This window comes from Macrotis lagotis, chromosome 2, assembly GCF_037893015.1.
Source record: "Macrotis lagotis isolate mMagLag1 chromosome 2, bilby.v1.9.chrom.fasta, whole genome shotgun sequence".
In the NCBI taxonomy this organism is placed as follows: domain Eukaryota; kingdom Metazoa; phylum Chordata; class Mammalia; order Peramelemorphia; family Peramelidae; genus Macrotis; species Macrotis lagotis.
The window spans coordinates 257,504,009-257,519,421 of NC_133659.1; the positions used below are offsets into that span (position 1 = coordinate 257,504,009).

At 38.0% G+C, this 15,413-nt stretch overlaps 1 protein-coding gene and 1 long non-coding RNA gene across 3 annotated transcripts in view; one reads left to right on the top strand and one right to left on the bottom strand.

Annotated features, from left to right (window-relative positions):
• The window catches only part of DIP2B (disco interacting protein 2 homolog B), a 219,674-nt gene extending 205,363 nt beyond the window's left edge, over nucleotides 1-14,311 (bottom strand). For both annotated transcript variants that reach the window (XM_074225928.1, XM_074225929.1), the window contains exon 1: nucleotides 14,197-14,311. In XM_074225928.1, the coding sequence (XP_074082029.1) occupies nucleotides 14,197-14,296 (100 nt within the window). In that variant the 5' untranslated portion in view covers nucleotides 14,297-14,311. The remainder of the gene's footprint in view (nucleotides 1-14,196) is intronic.
• Nucleotides 14,312-14,562: 251 nt separating this feature from the next.
• Nucleotides 14,563-15,413, top strand: part of LOC141514822 (uncharacterized) — a 66,055-nt gene continuing 65,204 nt past the window's right edge. Inside the window, exon 1 of the long non-coding RNA XR_012476121.1 lies at nucleotides 14,563-14,674. This is a non-coding gene — a long non-coding RNA (uncharacterized LOC141514822). The remainder of the gene's footprint in view (nucleotides 14,675-15,413) is intronic.

Genomic DNA, 15,413 nt, shown 5'->3' on the forward strand with positions numbered 1-15,413 from the left:
AGTTACAAATTAAAATTCACCAGCTAGTTAAAGAATACTTAAATACAAGTTCAGGATTATGCTCATTTCTTTGCACATTCAAGTCCTAACCTCTACTGAGGTGAGAGATGGCATGGTGGAATGGAAAGAATGCTGGATCTGGAGTCAAAAGACCTGGGTTCAAACTCCCAAACTCAGTCCTAACATTTACTATTTACAGTGTTTCAGTTTCCTCAACTATCAAAGGGGATGAATATTTGTCCTTCTTCAATCATTATGTGAATGCAGTAACAAAATAAAGAGTAAACTTATACCTTACTTTCCAATACATCCTCTTTTATCAAGTGACACTGGCTTCCTGGATGTTCCACTAAGTTACTCTATCTCTCATCTCTAGACATTTTCTCTGGTTGTTCCCCATACCTGGGTGCTCTTCCTCTTTCTGAATGCTAACCTTCCTAATTTCCTTTTAAGTCCCAACAAGATCCTTTAATTATTTCCTATTTATCCTACATATAACTTCCTTTGTGTATATGTTTCCATGTTGTCTACCCTATTGCTTTTTGTATCCCCTAGTGCTTAACACAACCCTTCAAAAAAGTATATTTTTAATAAATGTTTATTGATTGACTGAATGCTTTATTGGAGATGCAGCACTGAATCAGGAAAGGTAAAGTTTAATTTGAACCCTGAAGATCAGGTAGGTTTTTGATAATCTATGAATATATGAAAGACTGGAGGCACAAGAAAAGCATAGCTAATTAACATCCATCAAACATTTAAAACCTTTTAGGCAATCTCCAACAGACAAAGAATACAACTGGGGGCAGTTAGGTGGCAAAGTGGATAAGGAACCGGCCCTGGAGTCAGGAGGTACTTGAGTTCAAATCCGACCTCAGACATTTAATAATTACCTAGCTGTGTGACCTTGGGCAAGTCACTCTTAATCCCACTGGTTAAATTAAAAAAAAACTACAAGAGAGAAGAGCAATGGCAAGAGAAGGCAGTAAAAGCCAAGAAATAGGTGAATCCTCAACTCATGGAATCAGCTGATCATTTTTTCTCAAAAATCTCAAGGAAATTTTGCATCAGATATTTCAATAAAGTATTGAGAATTAAAATATAATCAAATTAATGTTATGTCAAAATAATTACTCTGTGAAGTTGTACATGTCATCTAATGAATGATCTTCCAATACTCAGAATATTTCTGGAATTACTCTTGTGCTACTTGGGAGTTAGTATATGAGTCATAAGAAATATTCTACTGTCTTATTTTTAATCACATTTCATTTTGAGGAAAAACTGTATTCCCCAGTTGTATCATCTTGGTTCACTAAACTTGATTCTGAATGACTTTCAGCTATTTCTAAAAACCAAATCCACTATTAAAGGTGAAAGATTTGATATGAAATTTTTTTTTAAAAAAGGCATACATTCAGAGGTTGTTTCAAAAGTTCACAAGTTAGAAAAAACTCACTGGTTAGGTTCTTTAGCAAGGTAAAGAGTTCTTGAGACAATAAATTTAAGCATAGAAGAATTTTGGTCTTGAGAGATCAGCACAATTAAGAAAGTGGGGGGTGGGGGGAAGGGATCAGCCACAAGACAATATCATATTAGAAATGTTAGCTTCAGCAATCAGAGAAGACTAAGAAATTGAAGGAATTAGAATTGGGAAGGAAGAGACAAAACTCTCATTCTTTGCAGATGACATGATGGAATACCTAGAGAATCCCAAGAAATCATTCAAAAAACAACTGGAAACAATTAGCAATTTTAACAAAGTTGCAGGATATAAAATAAACCCTCATAAATCCTCAACTTTTCTATATATGCCTAGCAAGATACAGCAGGAAGAGCTAGAAAGAGAAATCCCATTCAAAGTAACTTCAGACAATATAAAATACCTGGGAGTCTATGTGCCAAGGCAGACTCGGAAACTTTTTGAAAACAATTATAAAACATTTCTCACACAAATTAAATCAGAGTTAAATAACTGGGCAAACATCAACTGCTAATATAATAAAAATGACAATTCTAGCAAAACTAAACTACCTAATATTTAGTGCCCTACCAATCAAATTTCCAAAAAATTACTTTAATGAGTTAGAAAAAGTTGTAAGTAAATTCATATGGAGAAATAAAAAAGCAAGAATTTCTAGGGATTTAATGAAAAAAAGTGCAAAAGAACGTGGCTTAGCCCTACCTGATCTAAAATTATATTACAAAGCATCAGTCATCAAAACTGTCTGGTATTCTCACATCCTTTACCAAGATAAGATCCAAATGAATACAGGATTTAGACAAAAAAAAATGCTATAAGCAAATTAGAAGATCAAGGGCTGGTTTCCCTATCAGATCTATGGAAAGGGGAGCAGTTTATGACTAAGGAAGAGATGGAGAACATAACCAAAAACAAACTAGATGATTTTGATTACATCAAATTAAATTTTGCACAGATAAAACCACTGTAACCAAGATCAAAAGAAATGTAGTAAATTGGGAAGCAATCTTTACAACTAATGATTCTGACAAAGGACTCATTTCTAAAATATACAGAGAACTGAGTCATATTTTAAAAAAAAAAAGCTATTCCCCAATTGACAAATGGTCAAAGGATATGCAAAGGCAATTTACAGATGAGGAGATCAAAGTAACCCATAGCCATATGAAAAATTGCTCTAAATCATTATTAGAGAAATGCAAATTAAAGCTTCTCTGAGATACCACCTCACACCTCTCAGACCCATCAGTATGACCAGAAAGGATAATGATCACTGTTGGAAGGGCTGTGAGAAATCTGGGACATTATTACACTGTTGGTGGAGCTGTGAACTCATCCAACCTTTCTGGAGAGAAATTTGGAAGTACGCCCAAAGGGCAAAAAAATGAGCATACCCTTTGATTAAGCAATACCACTACTGGGTCTATACCCTGAAGGAAGGGATGATGAAAAAGGGTAAAAACATCACTTGTGGAAAAATATTCATAGCAGCCCTGTTTGTGGTGGCAAAGAACTGGAAATCAAGTAAATGTCCTTCAATTGGGGAATGGCTTAGCAAACTGGGGTATATGTATGTCATGGAACACTATTGTTCTATTAGAAACCAGGAGGGAATGGGAATTCAGGGAAGCCTGGAGGGATTTGCATGAACTGATGCTGAGTGAGATGAACGGAACTAGAAAAACACTGTATATACCCTAACAGCAACATGGGGGTGATGATCAACTTTGATGGACTTGCTTGTTCCATCAGTGCAACAATCAGGAAAAATTTTGGGCTGTCTGTGTTGGAGAATACCATCTGTATCCAGATAAAGAGCCATGGAGTTTGAACAAAGTTCAAGGACTATTCACTTTAATTTAGGGGGAAAAAAACAGATATTTTATTGTCTGATCTTATACTTTTTGTTTTCTTCCTTAAGGATATGATTTCTCTCTATCACACTCAATTTGAATCAATGTACAACATAGAAACAAAGTAAAGATCAACAAATTGCTTTCGGGGGGGGAGTAAGATTGGGGGAAAAATTGTAAAACTCAAAATTTTTAATAAAAAAAACTGGTATTGGCTAAGAAATAGAGTAATGGATCAGTGGAATAGACTAGGTGCAATAGCAGGAAACGATTATAGTAATCTGCTGTTTAATAAACCCAAAAGAGTCCAGCTACTGGGATAAAAACTCTCTCTTTGATAAAAACTGCTGGAAAAATTGGAAGTTAGTATAGAAGAAACTTAGATTGGACCAACACCTCACACCCAAGATAAGATCCAAATGGATACAGGATTTAGATGTAAAAAACAATACTATAAGCAAACTAGAAGATCAAAGACTAGTTTACCTGTCAGATCTATGGAAAGGGAAGCAGTTTATGACTAAGGAAGAGATGGAGAACATCACTAAAAACAAACTAAATGATTTCGATTTCATTAAAAAGCTTTTGCACAGACAAAACCACTGTAATCAAGATCACAAGAAATGTAGTAAACTGGGAAACAATCTTTACAACTAATGTTTCTGACAAAGGACTCATTTTTAAAATATACAGAACTGAGTCAAATTTTTTTTAAAAAGCCATTCCTCAACTGACAAATGTTCAAAGGATATGCAAAGGCAATTTACAGATGAGATCAAAGCAATCCATAGTCATATGAAAAATTTCTCTAAATCATTCATTACTTATTAGAGAAATGCAAATCAAAGCATCTCTGAGGTACCACCTCACACCCCTCAGATGGGCCAATATTACCAGAAATGACAATGATCATCGTTGGAAGGGTTATGGGAAATCTGGGACACTAATACATTGTTGGTAGAGCTGTGAACTCATCCAACTTTTCTGGAGAGCAGTCTGGAACTATGCCCAAAGGGCAAGAAAAATGTTTGATACAGCAATACCACTACTGAGTCTATACCCTGAAGAGATGATGAAAAAGGGTAAAAACATTACTTACACAAAAATATTCATAGCAGCCCTGTTTGTGGTGGCAAAGAATTGGATATCAAGTAAATGTCCTTCAATTGGGGAATGGCTTAGCAAACTGGGGTATATGTATGTCATGGAACACTATTGTTCTATTAGAAACCAGGAGGGATGGGAATTCAGGGAAGCCTGAAGGGATTTATATGAACTGATGCTGAGTGAGATGAGCAGAACCAAAAAAAAAAAATTGTACACCCTAGCAACATGGCGGGGGGGGTGATGAACAACCTTGATGAACTTGCTCATTCCATCAGTGCAACAATCAGTGACATTTTGGGGCTGTCTGAGATGGAGAATACCATCTGTAACCAGAGAAAGCACCGTGGAGTTTGAACAAAGACCAAGTCTGATCTTGCTATCTCTTTTACTTTATGTTTCTTCCTTAAGTATATGATTTCTCTTTCATCACATACAATTTGGATCAATGTATGCCATGGAAACAATGTAAAGATTGGCAAACTGCCTTCTGTGAAGTAAGTAAGATTGGGGGAAAAATTGCAAAACTCAAAATAAATTCTTCAAATCCAAAAAAAAATTAAAAAATAAAAATTATAAAAATAGGCAAAATTTGCCTTTATTGGCCCTACTTATCTTGACTTTTCAATTGTCATTCTATACTTTAGCAATTAAAAAAAAATTTCTCCTACTTCAATTTCTTCCAGATATTTTTATATTCCTTGTGACCAGTATATTCTTTTCTCTGAGGCTCTACTTAAATTTCTTGTAGCATTCTTTTTCTTCTGGAGTTACCATTTGGTTTTCTCTTAAGTCACAGTAGTTCTTCATTATGTTCCAAGCATTTTCATCAGTTTCCTAATATCCCACAGCCATGATTTCTCTACTGGAGTTTTGTGCTTTGGTTATTCTTCATTCATCTCATTTGATAGGCTGACAGGTCATACTTGGTCCTGGATATTTTACCTAACACCAGGCTCAGGCTTCTGGAATTTCTGTTTTAGCTCTGCTTCCTGGTGACTCAATATGGTTTTTTGTTTTTGTCTTTGGTTCTTTCCTAAATTCTGGAGTTAATTCCTTACTAGGAATCTGATAAACTCTAATGACATATACTGTTGATTGTATTGATAAGGTAGCTTCCTTTAAGATGTCAGCTAATAGGGGCAGCTAGGTGGCGTAGTGGATAAAGCACCGGCCTTGGAGTCAGGAGTACCTGGGTTCAAATCCGGTCTCAGACACTTAATAATTACCTAGCTGTGTGGCCTTGGGCAAGCCACTTAACCCCATTTGCCTTGCAAAACCTAAAAAAAAAAAAAAAAAAAAAAAAAAAAATCAGCTATTTCTCTTTCCACCTGGTCCCTTTTCTCTTCAAATTCTGCTCTGGGTTGTCAGGTCTACCCTGTCTCCAGTGAGGATACCTAGTGACAGCCTCTATGAGTCTAGCCCGCCACATCCATGGTTACCATGGTTCAACTATAGTGATGGAAAGGGTGGGAGCCAGACTGAACCCAGGTTCCATCACTCCTGAGGACACTGAGAAGCAAGTCTTCTGAAGTCCAAGCCAAATGCTTTCCTGGTCAGGGAGATCAAAACGATGGCAGAGAAAATATTATAGGATGGGCTAGTGTTATAAATGGCTCATGGATTTTTAGTTCAGAGTGATTAAAATGGTTTTTATTAATATATCTTGATAAAATGGCACACCTCTCTCAAGGTGGAAGAGAGGGATCCAGATTCTTAAGATAATTCAAAAACTGTTTTTACAATACTGTAGTATTATTGGGATAATGTATCTCCTTTGCCTAAATGGCTAATTTGAAGGGGATAATACCCATTTGGAAATATAAAATCTGATGTATTTGTTTAAAAGAAAATCACGCCTTACAAAATATAGCATGAGACATAAACTTTGTATGTATTTAGAAATACTTCTATTTTCAATGACAACAGTACATGTTCATAGATATGACCCCACTATATAGCAAATCTTACTACAATAGCAAAAGTAATGATAGAAACCATTCTCCTGCATATTCCCTTAAATTAGATGCTTTTCTTTATCATCTTCCATTTCTTTAACTCACCTTCCACACATACACATTGGGCAAGTAATTGGACACTCGTCAAGCAATGGGTTCCCTCTAACACATTCCAAGTAAATCAAGAGCTGTTATTTAAAAGACCATAGAAACATAGTATATTGAAAAGGAAAAAGGGAAGTTGTAGTTGTGTACTGAATTGGTCCTGCAAGAAAAGTATTTAAACAAGAAAAGGGAGAGTTTCTGCCTATAACGAATTATTTCATTTTAGTCATCCTACTAGTTTTATCTTTAGATTATTTTTGTACATCATCGTAATTTTATTCCTCCTAAAGATGGCCTTAGTCTACTAGCCTATTTTTCCTATTTTTTCCATAAACTCAATTAAACTATTCCTGGCCCAAAGTGTCAGTGCTTTACTCAGACCCTCATCCTATATCTACAGGTTCAGGAATGTTCAGACATTAAGAAGAATGCATTCAGGTACATTTTCCTGCTTTGAACCATCTACCTTCTTTAGTGTGTAAATGGAGGAAGTATCAAGGTTACCAAATACTAGTAGGAGCAAATGAAGGTAAAATGAGGTCTTAATTTTTTTTCTCTTAATATGCCTAGGGAGACAATGAACCCAAGCAGCATTTCACCTATATTGGAGGGGGGAGGGGGAGAACTATTTTAAGGACACACCTACATCAATGTACAAGAATGTACATGTTCTGGATTTTACATAGCTAGTTTATGTATCATAACACCTACCACAGATTACAATATGACAAGTTAAAGGAAAAAAAAGTAAGAGGGAAAACTTTTCTAAGGGCAAGGAAAAAAGAATTTCGAGCAGTCCTAAGAAAATGTCATAACAAAGTCAACCCACAAAATTATCAGTTACTCTTTCCATACTTAGTCACATAATGAGGATATATCTAATAGCATGATAGCATTTTCAATTAAAAAAATTTTTCCCTTGCCGCTTGCCCAAGACCACACAGCTAGGTAATTATTAAGTGTCTGAGACCGGATTTGAACCCAGGTACTCCTGACTCCAAGGCTGGTGCTTTATCCATTATGCCACCTAGCTGCCCCTCATGGTCTGATTCTTAAATCATTTTCTCATCTTTCTTATTTTCATAGCAATTATAGATTGGGCTGATTTTAATCAATGAATCTAATCTTCATCTGAGAGCTCCACATCTATTATATAATGAAAATAATGCTATGGCTTTCCTTTTAAGTATTACCTAACTCAATCTTACATCATAGATTTTCCTTTAAAAAAAAGGATGACCTAGGTCCTTTCAAAGATAGTTTAGTAACTGTTCAGATCTCTCCAATCTAAAGAGCAACAAAAAAAAATCATAACTATAGAGTATAGTAAAAGAAACAGGAAATCTGACTCTGCTTCCAACTTACTAGAAAACTAGGGATAACTTTCCTAGCTCAATGTTCTCAATGAGTAAATCCAATTACCTGCCTTATGTCACATTTCAGAAATCATAGATAATCTGCAGAAAAGGACCTATAACTTGCATGAAAGAAAGGGCATAAAAGATGACTCCAGGAGAAATATAACTGGAAAAGGATATAAGCCAATAATGAAAGAAAAAACATATGGATAACCTAAGTATCACAGTGGTACTGACATAATGTAAAATGACATAGACTAAATTCTTTTTGACAAGCAGTTTGGCATAGTGTTAGACTTGAATTTCTGAAGACTTGAGGTTTAAAAGCTACCTTACTCAATAGCTATATGACCAAAGGCAAGTCAAGTCACCTCACCTCTCTGTTTCCTTTCATAAAATGGGATCAAGTCAATAGAATCTCTTCGCAAGGGTGCTGTGAGGTTCAAATGACATTATATACATATAGTGCTTCAAAAATTTTTATTATAAAAATGCAAATTATTATTATTATTATTATCATCAAAACCACCAATAATTAGGGTGTCTATATACTTAGTATATTCTATTCAATGATCTCAAGATATCGCTTCCTACTTCCAAAGAACATCTTTTAAACATCTAAATTCCACATACCTCCCAACCTACTATCACAGAAAAATCAAAACTGCAGTAATCCAAAAGGTAGTGCAAAAAATGATGGTAGAAAAAGCTTAATTACCAAGTCATTTTCTATTAAGTATAATAAAACATGGCAAGAACATGTATGATTGGAAAAGGAGATGAATATGAGCAAGAAAGAAAAGATGAACACCCCAAGTATTTTGTGGATACTAGTATAACATTAAGAGACCCCCAGGAAAGTCTCCAAAGCACTTGGAAAATCTTCCATGGAAGAATTTTGGAGAGGATGGCCATGAATCCCACAGACTGAGAAGGCACAAATGGTTTGCCATCTGGTTTTGTAGACAAAGGAACCAAATCAAAGAGATGATAGATCCATCAAAATATGTAAGTACTTTTTAAAAAACAGTATTTCTTTTATTTGTTTCCTAAAGTGAGTTTTTGGTTACATAGGCTTTTTATATACATAGTTCAAGTTCACATCTTTCTCAGAAATAAAAATGTAAGCTCTCATTTAGGACAGCCCTGGGAAACTTGTTATGGGGGGGGGGGGGGGGACCAAAAGCACAGAATATGAATGAATACTATATTCACTTTTGAAAAATTTCTCTTATGTTTTTCCTTTCCTATCCCCTCATTTTCTTCTTTTTCTCTTAGTCCTAATTTCTCACACACAAAACAACTACTATGTAAATATGTTAAATACAAATATACATATCTAATTTTTAACAGACTGCTCCCCTCCTGAAGGGAGAGTGGTAGAAAAATGTATAACTTATAAATTTGCAAGTAGATGAATGTTGAAAAAACTTCCATAATATGTAATTGGAAAAATAAAATAAAATATCAATTTAAAAAAATGTAAGCGCTTGAAGTCTGGAAGGATTTGTATGAACTGATGCTGATCAAGATGAGCAGAACCAAAAGAATGTTGTATACCCTAACAGCAACATGGGGGTGATGATCAACCTTGATGGACTTGCTCGTTCCATCAGTGCAACAATCAGGCACAATTTTGGGGTATCTGCAATGGAGAAACCATCTGTATCCAAAGAAAGAAATTGTGGAGTTTAAACAAAGACCAAAGACTATTACCTTTAATTTTTTTAAAGTTATCTTATTATGTAATTTTGCTATTTTATTTTTCCTTAAGGATATGATTTCTCTCTCAACACATTCAATTTTGATCCATGTACAGCATGGAAACAATATAAAGATTATCGGACTGCCTTCTGTGGGGGGGGGGGGTTGAGATTGGGGGGAAAAATTGTAAAATTCAAAAATCAATTAAAAAAAGTAAGCTCTCCTGAGATTGTAGTCAGCAATTATTTGAAAAGTACTTCCTTACAGTTAAAAAATACACTCTAGTAGTTGTCTGAGTCAAAATTCTGAAGATATTTAAAATCATGAGATGATGGGAGATGAAAATCCAAATAACTTTTATCATTAGTACTACATAATGTGAACAACTACTACTAAAGACTGCAAAAACAGGCCAAGAAAAGGCTGAGAAAACAATCAGATCTAAAATCAAATCAAAGTTCATGTCACAGTGGCATTATAGTGAGCCAAAAAAACTGGTGAACAATGTCACATTTCTAAACTACCTTACAAAGGTAACATCTCATATCTGCTCTACACTATTTTTCATCTAGGAAAAGCTCAATTAGACCATTTTTAAACTCTTGTGCTTCATGATGACAGCTTTTGCTTTTTTGATGCAGAAGTAACAATCAGACTTCTCCCATCAAACCTAGTTAGCCAACTATCTAAACAAACTAAACATCATATGACTCTGCAGCATATAATGAAACATATGCTTGATATTTAACTATTCTGTTGATTTAAGCTATGACCAAAGTCTATGTTGAAAAATCTATCACAGAAAAATGTAATGGTATATACCATTCATTCAACATGAAATCAAAACAGGCTATAGCAGATCCTAAAAAAAAAAAGATACAATTAATCAACCAAAAAGCATTTAATTAAGTATCTACCATATGGCAAGAAGAGTGTTAGGTGCTAGAGATAAAATAAGAATAAAGAAAACATCACTTGCCCTTGAGAGGCATAAATTCTTACCAAGGAAACAATACTTGCATACAGAAATAAATGTATACAAAATAAACCCAAGGTAATTGGGGGGGGGGGGGGGGGGGGAACAGTTAGATGCAGAATTCTGAATAACACAATGAGACAGAGTAAGGAGGTGGTACATCCTAGGGAGAGAGCACAACTAATAAGTACAAAAACAAGTGACAAAAGGAGGAGCAGGTAAGAAGACTATTTTGGTTAGACCATATGAAAGATAAAACTGTACCCATGTTTTACTGTGTGAAGGTAATAACTGTGTTTTACATGTCTGGAAAGGTGAAATGGGACCAGGTTTTGAAGAATTTATGTTGATCCTGGAGATAAGAGGGAGCCATTTGAATTTTTTGACTAACAGAGAGACAAGTTCAGCTATTTACTTTGGTAAAGTCACTCTGTAACTGTATAGAGGTTGGGAGAAATTTTAGGGAAGAAAGCTAATTAAAAGGCTATTCAAACAGTCCAACAGAGAAATAATGAGAAATCCAGGGTAACTGTAGAGGGGCAAGGCTTGGAAAAAGAGAGTGGAGGTAATGATGACAAAGAAACATCAGTGAGAGGGAAAGGAAGGTAATGCTAAGTAATTTACAGTTGTTATTCCACTTGATCCTCATAACAATTCTGGCAGTTACTGCTATTATCCCTATTTTTACAGTTAAGGACACTGAGGCAAAAAGGTTGAATGACATACCCAGAGTCCCACAGCTAGTTAAGTATCTGAGGCAGTTTTGAATCAGTTTGAGGCAGTTTGAATCTAGACTCCATGTCCAATGCTCTACTTCCCCAGCTAATCAACTCTGATCATCAAAAGAAATTTAGAAAAAACAGAATAGAGGAAATTTTATCAGGATAAAAGTAGTCTTTCAAAACTATAATGAAAAATAGAAAGCAATACTATCCACAGGCATTTAGCTTTTTTTTAAAAACTAAATTCACATTCCTTAGAAACAATCCCTATTCCTAGCTAACTATGATTGGTATTTTAAGCAAGATAAACTATAGCTGAGTTCTTTTAATTTTAACATTTCTATACTGCATTTGCTTTAATTCAGTTTTATGACTGACACTGGCATATGCAGAAAATAGAGAATTTGATCTTTTGAATAGTTCTCCACAGCCAAAAGATACTCCACTTGGAATGACTGTGGCATAATGCTGCTACCTAAGGAATAATCAATAAATCAGCAACAATTTATTAAGAGCCCAGTAAGGGTCAGGCAGGAAACTACTACGGAGATTATAAACATAAAAAAAAAAATGAAACAATACCTACTTACCGGGAATAATCTAAGAAAAAGTCAAAGTGGCAACAAAAGTACCTAGTTAACCATTTCCTATACCCATAAGAAGCCTCATCATAAATCAAACTTTGTAGCTAATGGCTTTAAAAATAGTTTAGCCTAAGAATTCACAGGTTGTAAACTATTCACACATTTTGAAAAAGGAGAGGGATGAGCTAATCACTTGTGAGTCTTCGAAGAAGTTATTCAAAATCATCTCTAGAAACACAATGTAAACAACAGAGAATGAGACAGAGCATAAGGTAGATATAGAAGGAATTCTGAATTTCCCTTCTGCACAAAACACAAATGATTTTTTTGAATCCTTTGCTATTTAAATGATTGATGTCTTAACTGCTCATCTTCCTATTTATAAAACTAATGGGATATGAATACCAACTCTCTAAAAATTCTCAAATTCTACTTTAAGATGTTATAAAATGAAATTAATTTCACAAACTTTGAAATCAGCCATCATTGAATTCCCAAAACTCTGCTTCAATGCTTCACTGTAAAGCGAAAATGACCCACACCCAAGACTATATTAGCAGAACAATCTCTGGCAGGTCTTACCAGAAAATGTTAAGGGCCTAGAGATGGGCTGTTATTGACAGTCTGAGGAACAAACTTGTTAAGTTTGGAGAGGCAGATGATCTGAAAGGGAAGCAAAAGGGCAATCATCTTGTTCCAATTACTGAGAATCTCAAAAACAACTTTGGTAAAAAGGGTTTTAATCTTAAGAGTTGATATCAGTTGGAACCCCCACCAATAAAATATATATTCCTAAAGAACTGGTTTAGTTTCATAACAAAATCATGGGGGAAAAACAAAATGTTTCCATGTGCTCAATGGATAGTCAAAACAAATTCATTTGTTTTTAGAGTATTTTCCAGAGAAAATTTATATCTAAGAAACTATCTTTGGATTTTTACCCCTTGTGATTTAGTGGAAAAGTATGGGAAGTCATCAAAAGACAATTTGGGGGACTCTGACAATGTCAGATAATCCACACACATGAAACTTTCCATAAAATTACTGCTATTAACTTCTGTGAAGTATGTGGAAGGATGACTTTAAAACTAACTGCCTAAACTAACTTCATCTCCAGACTTTTAATCAGGAAGCATTTATTCAGTCCCTATTATGTGCTGGGGATACAAAGAAAAGGCCAACAAAAAGTTCCTGCTCTGGAGTTTACAATCTAATGAGGGAAACAACATGCAGACAGCTGTGTAACAAACAAGATCTATACCGAAGTTACACTAAAAATAAGTCAAAGAGTTCTTAGGAGAGAAGATCCTGAACCAATGTTTTATTGGATTTATTAATTTTTTTCAAAATACTCAAATGTCATACATTTCACAGGGCTTTAAAAAGTACCCATGGGAGATTTCCTACCAGCCTAGACAGACTAAAGGGGAAAGAGGTGATTTTTTTTTTCAGTGTTTAATAGACTTCTCTAACATTACTTCTACTTTTCATTAAACACACAATTCCTTCAAAAGCAATCAAAGCCTGAACCCTTCACTTGGACAACCACTACTACCTCCATCAATTCCAATTAGCCAGCATTTCTGTTCCTGAAAGAAGCAGCTTCTAGAGGCGATCCATCAACAGAACAAAAATGAGAAGGTCCTGCTCTTCGGGCAGCACGGCAGCGATGATGTGTGTGTACAACAAAGACAAAAATGCGAGTTTTGTCCCTGGAGGGAGACGGCGCTGATACCAAGGGGCACTTTGACAGGGAATGGATGGGCACTGCATCACTGCCAACAACACAGCCCTGTGTTCTTCCCTCATTGTTATCCGAGGCACAGATTTGGGGGACAACAGTGGCTTATTTTTCGCAGTCTCCTCTGCCCTCTCCCCCTCCGATCAGGCGCCCGGCTTCTCTCCCGTTCTAGGGGTGCCAGGCCGGCGCGGCTCCACGAGCGGAGGCAGCCCCTCGCCCCCCGTCCTGTGGGCGGAGGGGAGGGGAGGGGAGGGGCGCCGCCGCCCGGCTCGTCCTGGCCCCGGCCCGGGCCCGGCTCCCTGGCCCCGTCCCGGCTGCTCCTGGCCCCGGCCCGGCTCCTCCGGGCCCCGGCCCGGGCCCGGCTCCCGGGCGTCGGGGGCAGCCGCCGGCCGAAGCGCAGGGGCGGGGAGCAGCTTTGTCTCCAGCCGGGGAGCGGGCACAGAAGGGGAAGCCGGGCCCGAGGAGATCCCGCCCCCCGCCGCCGCCGCCGCAGAGAGACAATGAAACGGTGGCGGAGACCCACCCCGGGGGGCCCCGCGGGGCGGCGCATGCCCGGGAGGGGTCCTCCCCTCCCCCCGGCCCGGCCCGGCCCGGCCCCGACTCCTCACCCTCCGACAGCTCCAGCTCCAGCTCGGCCAGCTGCGCCCGCACCTCGGCTGGCAGGGCCGCCACGGCGGCCGGCGACGGCTCCAGGCCTCGCTCCGCCATCCCCGCTCCGCCGGCCGGGCCGCGAGAGGACGGGGAAGCGGCGGGCGGGGGCGGGCGGGACGGAGGGACGCACCAGACCCCACACCCCGGGCTACCAGCTCCCGAGCCAGCCTCCGGCCGCGGCAGCCATGAGCCGAGAGTCACGTGAGCCGGCGCCGCCGCGACCAGGGCGAAGGGAGGGGCGGGAGCGGGCGGGGGGAGGGGCGCTCAGGCCCCGCCCACAGCCGGAGCCCGAAGCGAGGGCGCCGCGCCCCCTGCCGGCCGGCGCAGCGGGGGCCACGCTCCTGACGACGCCTCATCCGAGCCCTTTTTGCACTCAGGACTCTACGCTTTTAGACACCGCTAAGGGCCCTCCTCAATCCAAAAGCTTTTGTTTACGTGAGTTTCTCTTTCTTTTTCTTTTTTTTTTAGTTTTTGCGAGGCAATGGGGTTAAGCGGCTTGCCCAAGGCCACACAGCAAGGTCATTATTAAGTCTCTGAGGCCGGATTTGAACTCCAGGGCCTGTGCTCTATCGTGAGTTTCTTTTTAAAAAAAAAAATCATTTTTTTGACAAATTCTCTCCATTCCTCCATTCCCATTTCTTGAAAAGCTATGTAACATGTTACCCATTACTTTTGTCTTTAGGTAGGTTTCTTTCTTTTTAGTAAAAGGCGAAAGATTTATGCGATCTGAAGAGAAACCAGAGTCTGGTTTCTTTCTTTTTTAAACTCATTTTTTAAATCTTGAGTTCCAGATTCTCTGCTTCCCTCTAGTCCCAACCACTGAAAAGGCAAGCATTATGGAACCCGTAGACTTCTGCGAAATTGACCTTAAAATAATAATGAAATTAAACACTTAAATAATTAAAATAAACCTCCAGAGTTGTCCTAAAAAGGGACAAACGTCCCGAGAAAGAACAAACAGAATTAGGCTGCCAGGCACATTTATTAAAAATTTCTCTAGGCCGGACAACTTGAGTCTGACTAGGAAACCAGCCCCCAGAATAGAGTTTTGGAAAGGGGGTTCTTTTACCATTCTACTATCAGAAGATAGCAATCAAAAAGCTAATTTCTGTCTTTAGTCCATCAAGGGAGCAGCTCTCCAGTCAGGATAGGGCACAGTTATCAACTGTGCAGG